Source organism: Anser brachyrhynchus (genome assembly GCF_964034855.1).
Source record: "Anser brachyrhynchus genome assembly, chromosome: 1".
In the NCBI taxonomy this organism is placed as follows: domain Eukaryota; kingdom Metazoa; phylum Chordata; class Aves; order Anseriformes; family Anatidae; genus Anser; species Anser brachyrhynchus.
Window position 1 is genome coordinate 136547667 of NC_137694.1, and position 23367 is coordinate 136571033.

A 23367-nucleotide genomic window follows, 5' to 3' on the forward strand; every position below is an offset into this window, starting at 1 on the left:
TACAAATAATCTTCACTTAGCATACTGTTTCATACATTTGCATAAACTAAAGCAGAAACTCTCCTATTTTAAAGATGTATTGTATTTTAAAATGGAAGCTAATCACATGTGTAGAAGAGTTGCCTGCAATGTTTTCTTCAGGTTTGCAAATATTTACATCAAGAAGAAATGTGGCTGACAATCAGTTATAAAAGCACTATGTTCTACTTTGTGATTTGTTTTTGTTACTAAAATAAGTATACAAAAAAATTACCTTACCTCAATTATTGTTTCATTAACCAGATAAATTTTCTAAAGAAAAAGTTGTCCAGAACAGTAGAAGAAACTATTGTTAATATATATTTTCTGCTTTTCTGTCTCATTTCTGAAAATGAGAATTCCAAAATATGTTTGTCTTCTTTTACCTTTTGAACTCAGAAAATAAAATTACCTAGTTATGCATGTGGACAATTAGTGCAAACACATTTTTTACATGTAAAATTGTCAGATTTTAATTTCATTTTAGCACCATTATGAGAAGGGGGTTCCAGAGAATAAACCTGTATTTTTTCTGGATGTCTATTAACTATGAAGAGCATTTTCATGTATATTTACGTATATATTTTTGCACATATATACGCCCAAACATAAACGCAAACACACATTGGCAGTATCTAGTAAGTAAGAATTAAAGGACATTTAATTGTGTGTATATATTTCTCTCCAATTAAATTCAACAGGCTTTTTAAAATACAGATACATAAGGAGATGATTGCTTTTCTCTGATATCTCTTCTAGTGTAGGTGATCCACAGACAGGTTCTAAGACAATAGTCTTTTTCGTCAATAATCTTTTCAATAGTCTGTCAATAATCTTTTTCTTCCACCTTTATTTGAAATGCGTACATGCCTCGTTTGATCTTTCTTCAGCTGCCAAATGAGAGCTTCTTGGTACATCTACAAAGGTAGCTAGAGAGTCTTGGACATAGTTGTGAGCCAGGGATTTAACACTTGTACACTAAGTGAGAATCAAGATAAAGCTAACCCATCAGTCTTGGGATAAATGCAGAAAATATAATTCTGCTTTCCTATTGCTCTCCTGAGACAGTAATGAACTGTTGACTTGAGCTGATTGTAAAACTATAATAGGTCTCCTGGGATAGGAAACCAAGAGCTTTAGAGATCTATTGAAAGGTCTGCATAAATACGAAATATCACATATCACAGAAAGAATGACTATTAAATCCTGTATTAATCGAGTCTGAGCTGGAACTTTCCAGAAGATTGAACATGTTCTGTGTGAAACTGGGAGGTCATGTTATAATGTGCTGTGTGATTTATGAAAAAATTACATGGTGTCAAAAGGTCTACCATGTGACAGATGGAACAATTACATATAAAATGGAAAAAACAAAAACAAAACAAAAAAAAAACAACTAGGCTTCAGCTGAAACAGCAGTTGATGATTTTTTGCTGTCATTAGAATCTTCAGAATGGATGGCTAAAATGCAAGCACTGGTAAACTGCATACATACCAGACCTGACTGCATTACATATATACGATATATATTGTCTTATTGGAAGTAGATTTAACACGAATTACAAATACGTCTAAGAAAACCTGCAACTTCAGAATGAGATTTTTGACCATATTCAATCATATCATATCATATCATATCATATCATATCATATCATATCATATCATATCATATCATATCATATCATATCATATCATATCATATCAATCATATCATATCATATCATATCATATCATATCATATCATATCATATCATATCATATCTTTGTTTCTCACACAACTTAATTGAAGATACAGGTTTTGTGTGTACAGGAGTTTCATCTCCTGCTTCTCACATTCAACTGATTAGCACTCTCTTTACTAATCCTTTACTTTAATCAACAAAATAAAAATGTTTTTTACTGTAATTTCAATTGGTTTATTTCAATTTTCAGTTAGCATATATAACAACAGTGGTTCTAGATTATTTCTATAGAAAATTTTTATGCTGGCTGTATCAAGAAGACACAAGCAAACCAGTGAACAGAACATAAACCAAACCTATGTATACTAACATGTCTTAAGTACTTTAACAAGCATTAAGCACATTCTTTCTTATTTACAATTATGGATTGAGATTTACTTGGAACCTTGAATTTTGAGGGCTATAAGGGCTAGAAGAGTAAAAGGAAGTCATAAAATTATTAACTTAGCTAAATATAAAGTCCACTTCCCACCACCCCAAGTAATATGATTAGACAGCTTGTAAGACCAAAGGACACTACATTTTTTGTTCAACGTTATTAACTTTATGGATAAAAGAAAAATAAATAATACCTATGTTAATAAAACTTAATTCCTAAAAATTCTTAAAAATTTAATACTGGAATACCTGAAGATATTTAGCAATAAAATGTAAGTTTTTCTAAAATAAATAATTTTAAATGAGTCTTTTATATCCGTACAAAAGGCCTGAGCTTATCCTGAGTTCATTCAAATCAGCAAAACATACCCTTTGCCTTTACACAGGGAAGGCACAGTGTCAAATGACCAACCATTATACAGAATTGTAAAACAGAATTTAAATAACTTTATTTACATTTAATATTATAAATACAGAGTTTGAAGGTTTTTAATATCGCATCATGGCATCAATGTATCTGTGACATATTCACACTTCATACACAAACTCAAAGTCAAGTATATTGTTCCTTTTCAGTCCATCTTGAAAACACAGTTCCTAATAAAGACAAATCAAAAAACATATGGTTAAAGTGGTGGCATAACATTATGTATTGAGTAACCATATTTCATTTCTAAACTAACGTACAAATTGTGCTTGTTCATAATTCAGTCTGTTATTTAACCTTTTACATTACAGAAGGTTACTTGCTACAGGAGTAAGCACAACATAATGAGACATGGGTTGCAAACATAGCTTAATGTCATTTTTTAAAGTCAGAAAACAGATATATTGCCCAAGGAGAGGCGCAGGGAAAACTATCATGCTTATTTTATCTTCGTCCCATAAATGCAGACATGTGGACATGGCAGGGGGGTGCTATATGCTTATATGCGTGTATACACCTCAAAGGTTTGTTGTGAAAGAACATTAAATAAAAATTAAAATTTATTCTTTACCAAATTTTTAAATGAATAAATGCAAGTTCTTTTCCATGGTAAGTAACTATTTTCAGTTATTTTCTCATTTAATTTAAGAGTATGGTATTAGGTATAATATAAACCAGGACTACTATTTGACAAATTTCATGTCTGGGATTAACTCAACTCTGTGTTTTTCCTGTGTTTTCAGTTTGCTTTTTTGAATATCTTTTTTGTTCATTTGGGAAGAAAAATTAAAATTTAAGGAGTTCTATATGGTTTGTCTTAGTCCATTCAAGTTGTGTAAGACTCAATGCCAATTTTACTTGAATTGCGTCTGTTTAAAATTCAGGTTGTGGCTAATTGTTAATGAATCTTCATGAGCATGAATAACATGTGGCCATTGAAGACAGTGACTGAAGCCATTATTTCTTCAAAGTGACAGAAATCAATTGCATTTCTTATGTAGAAACCATACTTAGTGATTTTTTTAATATATATTTTTTTGGTTTATATTATTCTTTTTTAATAGCACATTAATTTTGTGTTTTTTTTGCAGCAATCACTTTTAACTGAAGTAACTGCATTGTCACAGAATATAATACATTTTTTCAAATATTTTCAATTTGTTCTTCTTGACATTTTATGTTTATGTGCAGTTTGCATCCTTTTTGTTTTTCAATTTCAAATGTAACAGATTTTGACATTTTTGTTACATTTTTCTTTTTTTTTTTAACTAGCATTTTTCTAATTATTTTTATTTTTGAGAACCTGCTGTTTTTGAATTCTCTTTTTTTCCCTTTATTCTCCTCCTCAATATGAACCCAGGAGCCAACACAAAGAAAAGCGCAGATGATATAACCAGTAATGATCGTGGTGAAGATGAAGGTATTTTTTGTTTTTTTTCAAAACTCAACCCTGATGCATGAACATAAACTTTTTTTTTATTATTTTTTATTTTAATAATATTAATTATTATTGTTATTGTTATTACTGTTATTTCAACATGATTTTTAGTCACTTACTTGCAGAAGCACACTTCAGTGTTCTTCTTTATTTTCTTCTTTAAAAATTACTTTGTTTTTCTTTTTAAAATCCAATTTAACATATGATTGTAATTCCCCTGTAAAATAAGTGTAAAGGTTATTCCTAGATGTGTGTGAAGTGAGTAATAAATATTATTTAAAAATATGTGCTGTCATTGTCCCCCTCCACCATTCTTTCTTAGGTGAGAAAATGGAATTTGAAAACATGCATGTGTTCTTTTCTCTCTTACACATTTTGTAAATTCATGTGCTTGAAAATCATGAAAAGATCTCACATGTATCCTTTCTTTCATTTCCATCATTTCTCCCGTGCACATACTGTACATTGGATGCTGTTGCATCATGGTTCATCTTTGATATTTTATTTTATTTTATTTTATTTTATTTTATTTTATTTTATTTTAATTCTCACAGGATGTGATTTACTTATTTGTAGGACATAAAAGTAAAAGAAGCTTCCCCCCCCCCCCTACTATCTATCAACTATGAGTTGATATCATATGATGATATCATATCAACTATGAATCAACTATGAGCAGATTCCCACTGAAATCAACTATAATCTTTGACGTCTTTCAGTCTTGGATTGGATTCCCTGAAAGGAAATGTTAGAGTTCATAATGAAGTACCCTCCAAAAAAGTTTTACAAGGAAATACTTTTTTCTTGCCTTGGCACAGCAAAGGCAGGATACACTAAAATAGAAAGAAGTCAAGAAATCTTCCTCTATTCTCACCCTTCCTTTTCATTAAAGTTACACTGTCATTTTATTTCACTCTTTGTACTTACCCAATTAAGAAAAAATATTTTCAAATTAAATGAGCAGATAGCAGCCTTGGGAAGTTTATTGTTCTGGATTCGGAGTAATCCTTCTATTATTCCTCTCCTGCTTGGCCATTCCAAAGTGCCTTTATATTTTTCTTCAATTTGACATCAGTTCAAATACATTTGGAACGTTTACCCTCTTGGTTCCCCTTAGAACCACACATATTGTGTTGAGGTTATTTTTTAATCTCCTTTTTTTCTTGGCAGTTCAGCTCAATTCTAGCTATTCTATCTATATATAAAATACCATAATAAAAATCTCTGGTCTTCAATTCACACCTGTTACCCTCTACTGTACAATCTTCATTGCTGAATTACATTCTTTCTTATAATATAAAAATGCTCTGCAGAACAGAGCAAAGTTACTCCATTATTCTCTGACTTTCTTCCTATTTCTTTTCAATATATGCTTTTTTATAAATGACAGTATCATTATTTGCTATAACAATTTCTGCAGCTAATTTTTAAGATAAAGATAAATAGCAAGTGAAAATAAAGTGAAAATGAAAATAAGTGAAATAAGTGAAAATAAAATTGAATAAAATAGAAGGCTTTCAAAGCTACATTCCTTACATCTGTGTGTTTAGCTCAGCTTTTTCTTCCTCCACTTCGTTTTTTCACTGCTCAACCTATACCTATCCTACCCAGAAGGGAATTGAGTTTTTGTTTGTTTGTTTGTTTAATCCTGACTGAATGACCAGAGACACTGATTTCCCTAACGTGTTGTACTATATGACTGAAAGAAGTGCCACTACTCCACATGCAGATATGCTAAATTATTTGTAAAGGTGTACAGTTAATTCTAACAGTTGCTTGATGAAATGCCTTCTGTTTTTTAAGGGACCTTAGACCCTGTTTCCACAGTTTCTGTAGAGCACAAGTTCTTAATTTAGTTAGTCTGATCTCTGGAATCAGGAGCCTACATTTTTTATTATTAGAGGAAGAGATATGAATATAGTCCTAAATACACTCCAAATCATTGGTTAGTGCATCTTTATGACTCACTCTGAAGTATAAAAATATTGCTATCAATTTCATTTAACTTATTTTAGAGAGATCCATCGGTTTATCTGTATCACAGTAATAAATAGGTTTTCTGAGTGTACAAAAGATTAGCTATATAATTCAGGGTCATAAATTTAATAATTTTCTTTAATGCTTAGCTGCTACAATGTGGTAAACCACGACATAGAAGACAGTGATTGATTTACATACAACAAAAAAAATAAATCTGGGCTATAAACTCAGTTAAATTCTCTGTGTTTTTTAACTCCTGGGCTATTTAAAAAGAATGAATAGTTTGCCATGTTTACTTTCATTAGAAAAATTTGATTTTTTGATATTATCTGATACTGAACTATTGGAAATATAATTTCAACAAATGTATCTCAGTGAGGAATAGGAAAGTATGGATCATTTTTGTAATTTTGTCATTATTTATGTATCAGTATTTCTAAATTGGAACATATTTGACTTGGAATACTTTAAAAAATTACAAGATTATTCCGCCTTTTTTTTTTTTTTTCTGTTTAAGCGTTTAAGCATTTACATTTGAATTAATTTCTTGTAATATTAAAGACTTCTAAGGGCATTCTGAAAATATTTAATAGAAAATAGTATTTGAAGTAACAAAGAGAAATATTCAAAATATAAACATTAGGCTTATAGGAACTGTGTAAGGTAGCTGTTTTAAGTGGTGATAGTGACATGGAAAACATGAGAAACAGCTAAGAATAGTTTTAGCAGTTTTATAAATTGCTAATGCTGTATTTCATTATTTTTTATTACTTTATTATGTTTTCCTTACTTGAATTTTTTCAGACATTCATGATCAGAACAGCAAGAAACCAGTTATGGTCTATATCCATGGTGGATCTTACATGGAGGGTACTGGCAACATGATTGATGGGAGCATTCTTGCAAGTTATGGAAATGTCATTGTTGTCACCCTCAATTACAGGCTGGGGGTTTTAGGTAAGTGGCACTTTTCTTCATCACCATATATATATATTGAAGTACTTAGATGGTATTTCCATTAAATAGCCAGTCAGATAGAGATATTTGATTGTTTATTAGATCTACTGATCAATCATAAATCCTCGAACCATTATTTATTTATTTATTTATTTATTTATTTATTTAAACAGAACATTCTTGCTAGTGGATAGTTTGACTGCATTATATTCATTCTGAATTTTGTTTAGTATTTTCTGGGAACCAAGCTACGTCAGACCAAGCTGTCTTCTTGGCTGTTTTCACCTTAAACAAAAATTACTGGACTTTTGTAATGAAGTTAGTGCTGGTTTCTCTTCAATTTATCATATCATATATGCTCTTTGTTCAGTATTCAACAACTTTTAGGAAAATGTATCTATTTATCGTTGAGATATCCTCTATTCCTCATAAAAAGGAGAAAATTAATCAAGAATGAATATTTATCTGTTTCAAAACGGTTGCTAATACTAGGAAGAAGGATGTTACTATTTATCTGTATTTGTAATTTTTGTAGGCATACTTGTTTGTTTTAGGGCAGCTAATACAGAAAAAAAAAAAAAAAAGAGGCTTTATACACTGATGACATTTGTGTTACAGGTAAAATGGAGTCAAGGGGTTTCAAGGCGTGATGTAGAATTATCTTCCTAAATAGAAGGAACATTATAAACATGAATTATACTGTTAAAATGAATTAACACTTCTGTCTTTCAAACATTTAATTAATACTTCTCCGTTCAAACTGTCTTTTTCCTTTTTTCAGCATTATCAGGAATAACAGAATATCCTTAGATACATGATGTACTGGGTGTGGCTGGGATGGAGTTAACTTTCCCTGCAGCAGCCCATACAGTGCTGTGCTCTGCACTTTTAGCTAGAACAACATTGGTATCAATGTGGTATACCACATGACAGGAGATGAAAAATCTTGTCTGCTTTCTTCATGATTCCATCTCCTGGATAAACAACAATATAAAAGCAGGTTTCTCCAAATGAAGCTTTATTTAATGAGGCTTCATTTCTTTATTTCTTTTCCATAGAAAACTAAGCTAAAATTTTGCTCATCATAGCAGACTTTAGATCTATTTTTTTGTTGCTTGTATGCTTATATTTCCAGCATTTTAGGAAGCAATTTATTTGTGCATTTTTGATTTACAAAGATTTTAAATCTATTCTTGATAGCAAAGCTGATCTATGTTCTTGTTATATACTATTTTGGAACAGAAGAATCTTCTTTTGCTGAGTTATTAAGCAATGTTCTATCTCATCACAGCACTGAGATTATTTTTGTTCCTGAATTTGACTCTTGTTCAAATACAAAAGAACTTTTTTTTTTTTTCAAAGTTAGAAAGCAAGGAAGATAAAAGTATATTTTGTTGTGCTTATACCTGCAGTCATGGTACTCAGAAACACACCCAAAAGAAGGAAAAAAAAAAAAAAGGAGGGAAAAAAAAAAAAGACAATTAACAGGTTTTTTATGTACATGTATATAAGCTTCAACAAAACATTTGTTGTTGTTTTTGTTTGTTTGTTTGTTTGATTGATAAATAAAAGTGTATGCCCAAGGATCTTGGTGATAGCTATCTATCACCAAAAAAGTTTATTGAAACACTCTATTTAAAGTTTATCTTTTCTTTTTTTTTTAAACTAAAATTATTGAAGGATACGGATGTTGCTCAAGATGTTTGATTGTCCAGGTTTTACATACCCATCTAAAGGAAATAGAAGTTTGCAATATTTTCTTTTATGAATTGCTATTTTATAAGGAAATATATATATATATATAAAGTAAAAACAACAAGAAAATATGCTTCCATATGCATATGGAAGACAAGCATGTTTATTCATAAAGAAAAAAGAAGAAAAGAAAAGAAAAGAAAAGAAAAGAAAAGAAAAGAAAAGAAAAGAAAAGAAAAGAAAAGAAAAGAAAAGAAAAGAAAAGAAAAGAAAAGAAAAGAAAAGAAAAGAAAAGAAAAGAAAAGAAAAGAAAAGAAAAGAAAAGAAAAGAAAAGAAAAGAAAAGAAAAGAAAAGAAAAGAAAAGAAAAGAAAAGAAAAGAAAAGAAAAGAAAAGAAAGAAAAGAAAAGAAAAGAAAAGAAAAGAAAAGAAAAGAAAAGAAAAGAAAAGAAAAGAAAAGAAAAGAAAAGAAAAGAAAAGAAAAGAAAAGAAAAGAAAAGAAAAGAAAAGAAAAGAAAAGAAAAGAAAAGAAAAGAAAAGAAAAGAAAAGAAAGTTGTATAATTATTGCCAAATATCATTTTGAGATTGGCAGTATTTGTATCCTGTTCTTCTAGCACAGGTTTATCTTCTTTAGGAGGGAATTCTCACTCAGAGAGTGGTGAGGCACTGGAACAGGTCCCCAGAGATGTTGTAGATGCCTCATCCCTGAAGGTGTTCAAGGCCAGGTTAGATGAGACCTTGAGCAACCTGATGCCAGGGTGGCATCCCTGCCTGTGCCACAGGGGTTGGAACTACATCGTATTTAAGGTCTCTTCCAACCCGAACCATTCTATGATTCTATGACTCTATGACTCTGTGATTCTTTATGAAATATATGTTTTTTTATGTAAGTTTGTTTCAAACCTTTTTCATTTGTGAGTTTGTACATAGAAGTACACATACAAACATGACAAAAATGACAGGACTTGTTAATTCTATTGCTATTATGACATCCTGTGACAGGGGAATACACACTGCATTGGTCAGACATCATAATGAGTTACTGAAGCCCCTATATATGTATTTTTCCTTTGGAAAAATTGCACCTGAATGTACCCAGCTATTATTATTATTATCATAAATGTTAGTTCTATAATTTAGGTATATTTAGTAGTTTTCCTTTCAGTCTATATTGTGTCATTAACAACAGCAGATAGAAAATCTGTGTAGATGATCACCGTACAATATTAGCCAGACAAATTTCAGCTTGAGGTCCTGGGAATTTATCTGTAACAGAAAACCAGAGAACAAATTGTTAATAGTGTTTGCACATGTTTAAGAAACCGGTATTTTGAAAATGCATCTTCATAGATGAGGGGAAATTTAAATTATTAGGGACCAATTGCTTTACCTGACTGTTCTTCACTGGCACAAGGTTTTTGGCCTCCAGAAATACATATATAGTTATGATTTTTTTGTCAACATAATAGAATATAAATTATATTTGCTTCTTTTACTACAGGGTATAATATAATCATTAATTATATATAATTAAATATATGACACATATATATTATATATACATTTATTATAATTATTGATTAATTATAATTAATAATTAATCTGTGATCATCTTATAAGTTATTGAAAGTCTTTGAAAAGATCTGTGTTTAATAACAGATGGCACTCCATTATTCAAGTTTTAAAACTAAATATTATCAGGCACCACAATGACAAGATTTCCCCATCTTTGTGGAGATAATACTTTATAGATTGAAGTCTGGTTGTCTATTGGCTATAACTGAGATACTGAAACTTCTAGTCTTAAGTTATAACCAGAAAGCAGGCATCCCAGGCAGAAAAGGAAGACTTTAATTGCAGTAGCTGAGACATGGTGATTTATAAATAATTATAACTGGCTGAGAGAGACAAATATCTTCATTTCTATCTTTTCTTATTGCATCTGACTAAAGCATAAGCCTTTGGAACTGTGCTTTGAGTAATATTTATTTGTATCTCCAAAATACATAAGAAATGCTGTTCTCTCTTTTGGAGGACTGCAGAGCTGCTCTGTGAAAAAGTACCACAAATTTTTCTCTGTGTTCAAGTAGCGCTATGGCAAAATAACAGACAACTGGACACAGGACTTTCCAACTTCTTTATTATTCCTTTTTGGATTCCTTTGAATAAAAGTACTGCTGGTATTCTTACTGGGATTTCTAGACCCCTAAGCATGTATACAGTCATAATATGGGTTGCAGATATTGTTTAGAAAGACATATTTTCCCTTTGAGTATATATCTCCTGGATAGGATCCTTTGGGACAATAAAATAGAAGAGGTTTAGCTTTTCCTTTTTACACAGTATATGGGCACTATGCACAATGGAGTGCTGCTGTGCCACGTTTAAGTCCTTGTACAACACTTTAGGGTTTGGGGGGATCCTGACCCTGCCCAACTCAGCATCTCTCATTCCCCCTAATGCATCACCACAGTGCTGAGAGAAGACACTCTTAAAGTTAAAGGAAATTGCAAATTTTGAAATTGCAAGGCAGTGCTCCTATATTGTGATAAATTCTGCATTGTACCACACAGAAATACTAAAACCTGCTGCCCCTCCAGCCCAGAACTCATGCTTTGAGCAATGTGTAGGATGGTGTTTTTTATATAATATATTTAAGTTAAAAAAAAAAAATAGTTGAGTTTTCAAAAATCCCAAACTACTTAAAGAATTATTTAACTGGAAAAAAAAAAAAAAAGTAGAAATACACAAGAATGAGATGATTGGGCAAAAGAAGACGGATGGTTAGAACAACCTGACTCACTCGGTCTGGAAATTGCTTAATTCTTTATTGTTCAAATTCTTAGTCTTAATGGGTATGCTCTATATATTTACAACCTAGCTACCAATATTGTGGTAGCATCTTTTTCAAAGTTAAGTAACAGACAAAAACACAGAAGGGGAACATCTTGTTCCCCTAGCAAAACTATTGTTTTGCTGTGGCATGACCTGAATTGTCTGTCTCTTGGGGACACTTGAATATGCTGAGCCCCAGTTTAACTTGTGTAACAGTAGAAACAAAATCTGGAAAAATAGGAGTGAGAATTCTGGAAAGAAAGCCACAAATCTAGCCTCCCTTCTTCCCCCACCTCCACATCCCCCAAACCAACCAATCAACCAACAAAAACAAAAAATCACAAGACAAAACCAAAACCAAAGCCAACCATCCAACCAAACAACAGTAAAATGCAAAGCCCCAACGTCCCAGAATTATTTTTTGCATTTAAATTCAGATGCAGTGTTATAAACATGGAAGAAATAATCTTCAGCAATCTTCAGAAAAAAATAACATATTCAAATATGAACTTGGTGTTCTTGCGTGAGCTATTACAGCCAAAACCTGAGATGAATTCTAGAAATATGAATCATATTTTGTAAGCCAGAATTAAATGAAACATCTAATGTAGTAAATGAGACACACTCAGAGTTCAAAATTATAAAATTTATTTAGCATTATGGACACCATTTAGAATTTAACATTTTCTTCCTCTTAGAATTCCAAATCACACTGATAAGAATAGACTTTCTCTTATCTCTCCTTCTTTTATGGCAATAAACATACATTTTAAGTACTCTGTCTTGAAAGACTGGGCTACCTTTTAACAGAAATTATATCCACATGTAATTAGAGTTCTCTATAAATATTAGGCAATGTAATATAAATGAGAATTTATTTTACAATGAGTCTCTCTACTTATGCAAGTTATAGAGAACTTTAGCTTTCTTTACTTCACTAAGTGTTTGGTTTGCAGGTTAGAACATTAATACACTGAAACAGTGTACGTTGTAAATGAACTGCTTAGGTTTTGACTGACCAGAAGCACATCTGTGAACTGCAAAGTGTGATGTAAGATGTTACGTAGGTTACAGATTCTTTAAAAAGTCACTCTAGTTTAAGTAAGCAGAATATGGGATAATTTAACTTACTGAAACAGAGAGGTTAATGAGTCAGTGACTACTCGGGTAAACCTTGAATAAAACACCAGTTTCCTCCTAGCAGTTTAGAAGTTTTTCCAGGTAACATGAATGAAGTAAGCAGTTATAAACTGTTAATATGTCTAACCTTCAAGGTAACATTTTAATTAGTAACTTTACATATTGTTAGTTTGTGAAAAATACATGTTGGAAGGTGTACAGAGGTAATCATAGGAAGTAAGTAGTATATGACCTCAATTTTCACCTAGAACAGAACTGACTTCTTTCATATTCACAGTGTTTGTACAGTATTATACAATACATCAAGATTTATCTTCACCAGTGTAGTTGTTGAGCAAAGTGACTCCTTTATGTTTGTATTTTTGTTTAGTTTTGGTTTTGTTTGCTCTTTTTTTTTTTTTTTTTTTTTTTTAATTCAGACATGCAGATCTGTTCTTTTTGTGCCTCCAGGCCACCCTTCTTTATCTCCAGCGTGTTCCCAGTAGTACAAGAAACTTAAAGGTGATCTGCTGGTAGGAAGCACCAGAGGTACATTAGTACTCATGGGAATGACCCTGGAGCTGACGCATGCTAAGTAAATCAGAGTTCAGTGCTTACACAAGAAAGGAGTTTTGTTTAAACTCAATTTAACTTATAATGATTGTTTACATTGTTGATGCCAATGTACACATCACTACATTGTGTCACCTACATCTTTCAGCTTCATGCACATTATTCCCTGGTTATTTTGGTCTCTGGCCTCTCTTGTTAGTTGTCCAAAAACTGTGTCAGCTAATGTGTTACCACAGTGATTTTCTGCTTTAGTAAAACTCTAGTTCCCATCAACGATGGATAAATATTATTTCTGTTGGTACCAACACATTTTTTGTGTACATCAGAATTATAATCTTTGATATTTATTTATTTATTTGTTGATTTAAAATCTTATTTTTTTCTGCTATTTAAAATCTATTGTTAGGTCACAAAATTGGATTTGCACAAATGCAGCTGAGAAATCACATCCATATCCCATTGTTTTTAGACTGTCATGCCACCACATCTTCTGCTTCAAACATGAGAAGCGACAAGTATATAAGTTACAGTATCAACAGAAGTTATATGTACATTAATTGAGTTTCTAACATTCGATATACTCCTTTCATAGAGAGACTGCACGGTAGCACTACGGTTATGTCTTATAATCATAACAGCTCTTAATAGCTTGTTCTGCTCTCATGTGAATTACTTCTTTAGCACCTGAAATCATCTGACAATGTAAAACTCTTGACAAGATTAGGTAACTAATTCAGTAGTCAGGGGCACATTCTTAGAAATGTGACTGTTAAAACTAGAGTTTAGCAATTTTGAATGAAAGTTCCTGTTACCCAAGTGCAATGTGGTCTACCTCTTCCAGGCTTGATGGATTAACCCAGCTGATTGAACTAGTCAAGTATGCTCTCATAAAATATTTTTTTAAATCGTAAACTATATTGCCAAATGAAGCAAAAAAGTAAAAGTTGCTGTTAAAAAAAAAAAAAAGGTTTAAAAAGATGAATTTCAGGTAATTCTCTGAGTAGCAGTCATCATTTGAGCATTTCTAGCAACATCAAGGTAAGTGCTGCTCTATCTAGATTAATATAAACACATTTATGATTTGAAAAGTGACTATGAAAATGTTTTTTTTCTTAGTGTATATCTATTTAGTTATTATTATATATAATAAATATATATAAAAATGATATATATATACATATATATATTTCCCCACAGATTTTTTTCCCCTGCAGGTACCTTTTTTATAGACTGGAACTATATTTAAATGTTCCAGTTTAATAGTGTTATAAAGATTCTGGCTGACCAAAAGAAAAACAGGGGAAAACCTTCATTTTATATGAAGTCTTCCACTGTTTGCAGGGTTTTGCAATGTTTATACATAAACTAAAAGAAAAAATTTAAAGTGTTACTCAGTCTCACCACCCACTGTAACAAGTCAGTATGCTTTTCTGAGGAGGCAGGGGAGCAGTGTGCAAAGGGTCATAGAGTTAAAGTTGAATGCTTTCACCAACCAGTGAGATGTACTCTTGGAAGGATAACACAAAAGAAACACATTTTTGCTTTAATTATTTCAGACCTTCTTGTCATTCCTTGTAATCACAAATTGATGGACACAGAAAAACTGAAATATTTTAACTGCTTACAGTAACGTATCAAGCCAGTATATATCACAGTATACAGAGAGAGAGAGAGAGAAAAAAAAAAAAAAAAAAAAAAGCTCCATGTGTGTTTTTGGAGCTTCTGTTTCAGAACTGACAATGAAGTTTTTCCTTGAATAGTTCCTAAAGCGTATACAAGGAATCTGAGGGTATTAAATGAATAAAGCTTAGGTGATGGATGTTAAGTGAGTTCTTCAGTAGACATCTTCAGGTAAAGGTTAGCAGTTGACAAAAGTCATTAGTTTTCATCTTTTCATTTCTGCCTTCTAAATGTTTTCCATTTAGGGAATTAAAAAAAATGTGTTCTTTTGACATTCGTTAGTCCCAGGTCTCCTATGGTAACACTGGTTCACTTAGAGCTTAGATTGATTAGAAAAATATAATGATGCAAGACGTAATAAAATTACAGTAGGAAAAGTGGGAGGACTTATAATAACAACAACAAAAAAAATGGTTTCAGAGTTTTCTATTTTTATTTGTTTCTTGTTTCACAAGCCATCTGTGGATTGTATTATATATTTGCCTAAAACTAAGTACCCCCTTTGGGATCTGGGAAAGGGTAAAATAAACACATATAGCCTTTATCAAAACTTAAGAGAAGAGACTAAAACCAGAGGGAACACAGTTTTCTTCATTGATATAACATTCGGTTACATAAAATCAGATCTTGTATGTTTAAAAAAATCAAATCTCTCCAAGTAGGTTGCATAGGTCTGTGTCTTCATTTTCTAGAAATGTTAAAGCAATTTTTAACATTTACTTAAGTATGTGATTCTATGTTTGATATACTATCAAAAATATATATTTTTTCACATTTCAGTTGAGCTCCATTTATAACAAATAACATTTGATTGTAAATATTTGTGCTATGTGAAAATGATGTTCCTATGTTTGAATAGCAAGTAGTTACCTAATTGCCTACAAATCTCATCCATAGCTAATTGAGTTTCTATGAAAATACTTTGGCAATTACATGGTTGAGAACCTCTGGTTAAGGATTAAGGGACAAGCAAATAAAGCAGATGTCATTGTGGCAGTCTACTGTAGACCGAGCCAAGATAATAACACCAATAAATTATTCTTTAAGGAACTAAGAGATACCTCTAGATCAGGCAGACTTGGGCACTTCAATTATATAGGGCCCTTATTATAGGGGACTTCAATTTATCAGACATAAACTGGGAATACCACACAGTTGATACAAACATGTTCAGTAGATTCATAAAACAACTTGATGATAACTTCTTGGTACATATACTAAGGGAGCTGACCAGAAAAAGTGACCTCCTAGATTTACTACTTGTAAACAGAGAGTGTCTTGTGGGTTAAGTGGCAATTGGTGGCAATCTTGGTCATAATGACCATGAAGTAGTTGAGTTTAAAATGTTTGGTGATAAGAGGAAAACTGCCACCAAAATGGGGGAGAACAGACTTCAGACTGCTCAGGGAACTAGCTAGTGAGGTCTCCTGGGAATCTGCTTTTAAAGACATCGAGGTCCATCACTGCTGGTCATTTTTTAAGTACCACCTCCTAAGAGTGCAGGAACAGGCAATTCCAAAATGGCAGAAGTCAAGCACTGAGAGCAGAAGGCTGGCTTGACTGAGCAGGGGTCTTCTAGAGCTTAGGTCAACAAATAAAGTGTACGGCCAGTGGAAGCGAGGTCAGGTGACATATGAGGACTGCAGAGATGCTGTTTGGCATTGTAGGGAGAAAATTTGTGTGGCCAAAGCTCAGATAAAGTTGAAGCTGGCCAGTACTGTGGGAGACAATAAAAAGAGCTTTTAAAAATATGTTAACAGCAAAAGGAGGACCTGAGATAACACTGGTCTATTAATTGATGAGGATGGTCACCTCAAATATAGGGACATACTCAAAATAGAGATGTTTAATGCCTTCTTTCCCTCTGTCTTCAACACCAACGATGGACCCGCAGAATTTGCTGCTCCAGCAAGATGTATATAAGTCTATGGAACTCAATGAGATTCATCCCAGGGTGCTCAAAGACCTGTCATCATGAGATGACATCATCTCAATTATGTTTCTATGGTCTTGGGAATCTGGAGTGGCCACAGTCAACTGAAAGTTGGAAAACGTTGTTCCATTTTTCAAGAAGAACAAGAAAGAAGACATTGGTAATTACAGCCCTATCAGTCTCACTTCAGCGCCTGATAAAATTATGGAGAAGAAAGTTCTGGGAATTATTGAAAAACACCTGAAAGGGAATGCAGACATTGGTCACAGACAACACACATTCTTGGTTAACGAATTTAATATTCTTTTAGTTCACCTAGTTGACCAAGGGAAGCCAGCTGATGTAATCTTTTAGATTTCAGCCTAGCTTCTGATACTTTTTCTTATAGTATCCTTCTGGGCAAAATGTCCAGCACACAGCAAGACAAAAGCATTATGTGATGAGTGAACAATTGGATGATGGGTGGAGCTCAAAGTGTTATAATAAATAGTAGTTTAATGGTGATAAATGGTGAACCCTACTAATGACTAGCCACCAGTCTGATGGTGGCTAGTCATTAGTAGGATTCCTCAGGTCTCCATTTTAGGGTCAGTTCTCTTTAATGTTTTCATAAACAACTTGGGTGCAGGGATCAACACTAAATTGGGACAAGCTGTTAACTCTGTTGAAGAGAGAGAAGGCTTGCAAAGAGATCTTGACAAGTCAGAAAACTCAGCAATCACAAACGACATGAAGTTTAACAACAGCAAGTGTCTGATTCAGCACGTGAGATGGAGCAATCCTGGATATATGTAGTGTCTGGGGGACAAGAGTCTGGAGAACAGCCATGCGGAAATGGATCTGAGGATTTTGGTTAACAGCAAGTTGAATAGGAGTCAACAGTATTCCTTGGCAGACAGGAGGCCCAACTGTATCCTGGGATGCATCAAGCACAGCATTGCTAGATGGTTGAGGGAAGTGATTGTCCTGCTCTAGTCTGTGCTGGTGCGGCCTCACCTGGAGTACTGTGTGCGGTTTCGGGCACCACAATATAAGAAGGACATAAAACTATTAGACAGTGTCTAAAGGTCACTCAAAGTGCAACAAAGATGGTGAAAAGTCTAGAGAGAAAGATGTATGTGGAGCAGCTGAGGTCATTTGGTTTGTTCAGCCTAGAGAAGAGGAGAGGTGAGACCTCATTGCAGCCTACAGCTTCCTCATGAGGGGTGAGAGAGGGGGAGGCACTGATCTCTTCTCTCTGGTAATCAGAAACAGGACCAGGGAATAGCATGAAGCTGCATCAGGGGAGGTTCAGGTTCACATTAGGAAAAGGTTCTTCACTGACAGGGTGGTCAGGCACACACAGGAACATGTTCCTGAGGGAAGTGGTCATGACACCAAGCCTGCTGGAGTTAAAGAAGTATTTGGACAACACTCTCAGACATGTGGTCTAATTTTTGGGTGGTCTTTTGTGGAGCCAGGATTTGGACTGGCTGATACTTTGTGGCATCCCTGCCTATGGCAGGGGGGTTGGAGTTAGATGATCTTCCAACCCTTCCAACCCAATCCATTCTATGATCCTTTTGGGTCCCTTCGAACTCAGGATATTCTGTGATTCTGTGATTCTATGATATGTTTCAAAACAGTAGAAAGTTATAAAAGAATACATTGATTTTCACAGAAGATAGTCTAGTCCACAGCCAATACCAGATCAAGACTAACCAATCATGACAAAAATTTCAAACCCATTTACTTTCAATGAAATTTTGTATTTCCTACTAAAACACAATCAATTACACTTTCCTTCCGTTCGGAATCTTTTAGGGAAAAACATAACCAGTAAAGCTTTATTCTGTTGGCACAGATGACTTAGTTCAGATCACTTAGTTATCGTAATCCTTTGGGATATATGTCTGTGAACTTCATAATTTTCCTTTTATTGCTAATATTCCCCTGTTGCTTTTACAAAGGGGAAAAATAATCCTCTTTTCTTTCTTTCTTTCTTTCTTTCTTTCTTTCTTTCTTTCTTTCTTTCTTTCTTTCTTTCTTTCTTTCTTTCTTTCTTTCTTTCTTTCTTTCTTTCTTTCTTTCTTTCTTTCTTTTTCTTTCTCTCTCTCTCTCTTTTTTTTTTTATAATTTTTATCTTACTGTGGAAAACAGGAGGAATCAGACACGCATTGGTTAAATACAGATACCCTAGACTCAGTTGTTTTTCAGCATAGACTTGTATTAATGAAAATATGAGAAATTCAATTCTAAATATCCTTGAATAAAGGGTAGCTTGCAGATGTTGTACTCCTCAAATAGAACAGAGAACAAGCTATGACTCGTAAGGTCCTAATTTCATCTCTACTTTTCCTTTGCTCTTGGGAGGGATTACATTGCTTCATTTGAGACTTCTTAAAGAAGCAAAAGATTTCCCTTTTCTTCTAACCTGTGTTATAGGTTGATAAATGGAGCAAACCTGTTTGTTCATAGTAGAAGAGTAATAGTAAGCAAGTAAATTGCTTTTCTCTGTCCAGCCATAATGAGGATCTCTGAACATGGTTATTCAATTTACATCGTAAAGTCTCTGGGAAAGTAACTGTCTTTCTGATGGTTGGTTTATCCAATGCAAGGGCTGTCCTTGCCTGTGACTGCTGCTCCTAACTGGTAACGCCACAGAAATAATTAAAGTGTGCAGGAAAAAGAGCCTCCCTTCTGTTTTGCTGGAGGCTGTCAGATTGGCACAATCAGATCCAGAACCTTCTGAAAAGCTTTGCTTTCACACTCTTCATAATGCAGGTACAATGCAACTTCCAGCTTGCAACCTGACTGCTCTGATCTGTTTGCATCTTCTTCTACAGATGTGCTATGCCTTTTTTTTTTTTCCCTTTCTTTCAGAAATGGACTTATCTGCATATACAAATGTTAAAAATGTGTGTTTAAAGGAAAGACATTTTAATCATTTTCTTTTGTTGCATGTAAATATTTGCTGCTTGTCAGATGTACAGAGTTGGCTATTGTATCAAGGAAGAAAACCTGTGCTTTGTTGAAAACTTATGGACTCTCATTTATTTGATTTTTCATGTGATTTTAGTCAAGGTTCAGATGCAAGCAAATTTTATTGACATCTTTATAGTGCCTACTGATGCCAGCTAGCCATACCTTTGCCTAATAAGAGAGAATCAAGCTTAGCTAGTCATCTATTTTTCTAAAAGTGTTGATGACTGGATAACCCCCCTTTATAAAGTTATTAACTACTACTACTACTACTACTACTACTAATAATAATAATAATAAAATCCCTTTCTTCATAATGGATATTTTCATTAAAAGTCAGTAGTTTACCTCCCCCTTTTAGGACTTTCATACAGGATGTGTACAAAGACATCATTTATGAAAAACATTCTAGAGATTTAGCTTAAATACAGTCTTCTGAAATAAATTTTAAATATATATATATAGAGAGAGGAAAGAATCCATTCTGTATGCCTGATGAAATAACATAGATGTTGAATGATGTTTCTGGTTCATAACTGCATTCAATATATTCAATAATCTGTAAGACAAATTTGTCTCACATTCATGATGAAGTCCTCCTGTTTTTACCTCTCAGTTTAAGACATCCAGTTTTCACCTTCAGATTGCTTTCCCTAACAGCTATCATATTTTCTTACTGCACAGAAGGTCCTCCTTTCCTTTTAATAATTTGACTCTATTGTTTACAAAGAAAATAACAGGAAGCAAATCTATCAGACAAAGAAATATCACAGCCTAGTAATTAGTTATGTATCAGTTACTTCAGAAAGGAACAAATTGCCATCATCTGGGCATCTGTCAAAAGGCAGTGTTTAAAAGAATGATATATTAACATTCTCATATATTGGAACATCTATGTCAACTTAAAGAGGAAAATTTACATTTAGAAGCCCTGCAGCACCATGCTACCAAAACGTTGCCATGTAAACCCAATGCAAATATACAATTTAATATATTGTACTTAGGAAACAACCAGGCACCTTCCCTTTATTTGTAAAATGAAACATCTTTACTGTTGTTTATTTGAAAAACAAGAGTGCATCAAAAATTTCTCAGCAGGGTCACTTGGTTAGTTTCAATCTCACGTGGCATTAGTTAAACGATGTAATTGAAGCAGTATAATTCAGCAGAAAGTTACTGTACTCAAGACTACAATTGCAGAAGTTAGAATCTATTCGGCATTCTGGTATTCAGAATGGGATTTATTTATTTATTTATTAAGGAAAACTGCAGGATCAGCTTGAGATATACACATATTCAAATAACTATATCCAGTTCAGTGTATTATTAGTTTGTATTGTAATTGTTTCCTGTTTCTTTTTCTTTCTTTTCCTTTTTTTTTTTTCCTTTTCTTTTTTGATATCTGTGAGTGTTTGTTTGAAAAAGATAAATAAATTAAAAAAGGGTGACAATGATCAATGATGCCACTGTAGAAGTAGTAATGCTGACCTGCAGTTGTTAAACAAATTTGGTTAAGTTGTCTGTAAGCAGCTACTTGTACCATAGCAATAGGGACTTTGGATATGATATTACAAAGCACATGCAACTATATTGGTTTAAGGTTGGGTTTTTGTCCCTGTAACTCAAATCCTGAACATATAGATTATTTATATATATGAAATAATATAGGAACAGTTCCCTTCAGGAAGACAATATACTTTTTTTTTTTTTTCTTCACCTACTTCTTCCTGGGCTTTCTATCAGAAAACTTAGCTACCTTTTCTCATGTCATGCTGTTAGTCTGCTCTGAATGTATCATGGGATAACAAAAACAGTTAGTGGACTCTTGCTGAAGCACGAATATTCACTCTATCTGTGTTCTCAATATGATGCCCATGTTAACTTAAGCATCCCAGCTTTTTATTTCACCTTTTGATATTTGCTCAATAAATATAATAGGCAGTTCCATTCTATGAATTGCAACCAGTAATTCTGTGCTCAGGACTTCAAATCTGAAGTCAATTTGAATCTGACTTCTGACTTCCTCTACCCAGCCCTAGAGCTGGGTTTGTTCTTCTTTTTCTCTGCTATTTTTCAAATCATGCATTGTGAGCAACGTCTCACCCTGATAGCAAGGAAGAAAGGAGCATACTATGCAACAGTACAAAATGTCTTGGTGAATGGAACAGTCTTCTGAAAATAATGTGTCTATTTAAATATGCCTGAAATGTTCTGTTGAGTTGAATACAATGTCTAGTTAACTGCTAGGACTCTCCTCTCCTCTCCTCTCCTCTCCTCTCCTCTCCTCTCCTCTCCTCTCCTCTCCTCTCCTCTCCTCTCCTCTCCTCTCCTCTCCTCTCCTCTCCTCTCCTCTCCTCTCCTCTCCTCTCCTCTCCTCTCCTCTCCTCTCCTCTCTCCTCTCCTCTCCTCTCCTCTCCTCTCCTCTCCTCTCCTCTCCTCTCCTCTCCTCTCCTCTCCTCTCCTCTCCTCTCCTCTCCTCTCCTCTCCTCTCCTCTCCTCTCCTCTCCTCTCCTCTCCTCTCCTCTCCTCTCCTCTCCTCTCCTCTCCTCTCCTCTCCTCTCCTCTCCTCTCCTCTCCTCTCCTCTCCTCTCCTCTCCTCTCCTCTCTCTCCTCTCCTCTCCTCTCCTCTCCTCTCCTCTCCTCTCCTCTCCTCTCCTCTCCTCTCCTCTCCTCTCCTCTCCTCTCCTCTCCTCTCCTCTCCTCTCCTCTCCTCTCCTCTCCTCTCCTCTCCTCTCCTCTCCTCTCCTCTCCTCTCCTCTCCTCTCCTCTCCTCTCCTCTCCTCTCCTCTCCTCTCCTCTCCTCTCCTCTCCTCTCCTCTCCTCTCCTCTCCTCTCCTCTCCTCTCCTCTCCTCTCCTCTCCTCTCCTCTCCTCTCCCTCCCTCCCCTCCCCTCCCCTCCCCTCCCCTCCCCTCCCCTCCCCTCCCCTCCCCTCCCCTCCCCTCCCCTCCCTCCCCTCCCCTCCCCTCCCCTCCCCTCCCCTCCCCTCCCCTCCCCTCCCCTCCCCTCCCCTCCCCTCCCCTCCCCTCCCCTCCCCTCCCCTCCCCTCCCCTCCCCTCCCCTCCCCTCCCCTCCCCTCCCCTCCCCTCCTTAGCAGTAGGGCATGAGGTGTGCATAGCATCTTAAAATTATTAGTGAAATATATACATATGGTAGTTGTGAAAATATATTTAGTATGATTCAATTTAGAATCAATGAAAATTTCTAAGGTAATGTCATTTATGCACAAACTTCTTCTACTTCTTCTTAGAGAAATTCTAGTCTCTTCAGTGTGCAAGGGGAAAAAAAAAATAATTCCTCAAAGTTTCTGGCTATCTTTTTGATAGGAGATGGTGATCTACAAAGTGATGTTTCATGCTCCAACAGTTGCTTATGATAAATAAATCTATATTTGAAACTTTGATGTCATTTATTCAAAACATGATCTCAGGTCTAAGGAATTTTTGTTTTCTGAAAAGTTTTAAAATATTCATAGGAAAGAAAAAAAAAAGTGCCATAAACAAAATTGTACTTTTTCATTCCTTTTTAATTCAAGTATCTCCTTTTTGATATCAAGGAATAAAAATAAATAAATAAATAAATTAAATAAATAAATAAATAAATAAGTAAATGGTTTTAAAGAGAATAACGTT

General features: G+C 34.0%; 1 protein-coding gene across 16 annotated transcripts in view; it reads left to right on the forward strand.

Annotated features, from left to right (window-relative positions):
- The window catches only part of NLGN4X (neuroligin 4 X-linked), a 194871-nt gene that overhangs the window by 122361 nt on the left and 49143 nt on the right, over positions 1-23367 (forward strand). For 14 of the 16 annotated variants that reach the window (XM_080586802.1, XM_080586803.1, XM_080586808.1 and 11 more), the window contains 2 exons: positions 3927-3986; positions 6789-6941. The exons of 1 other annotated variant lie outside the window; for it this stretch is intronic. In XM_080586802.1, coding sequence (XP_080442928.1) covers positions 3927-3986; positions 6789-6941 — 213 coding nt within the window. The remainder of the gene's footprint in view (positions 1-3926; positions 3987-6788; positions 6942-23367) is intronic. One more of the 16 variants, XM_080586805.1, reaches the window with a different exon arrangement.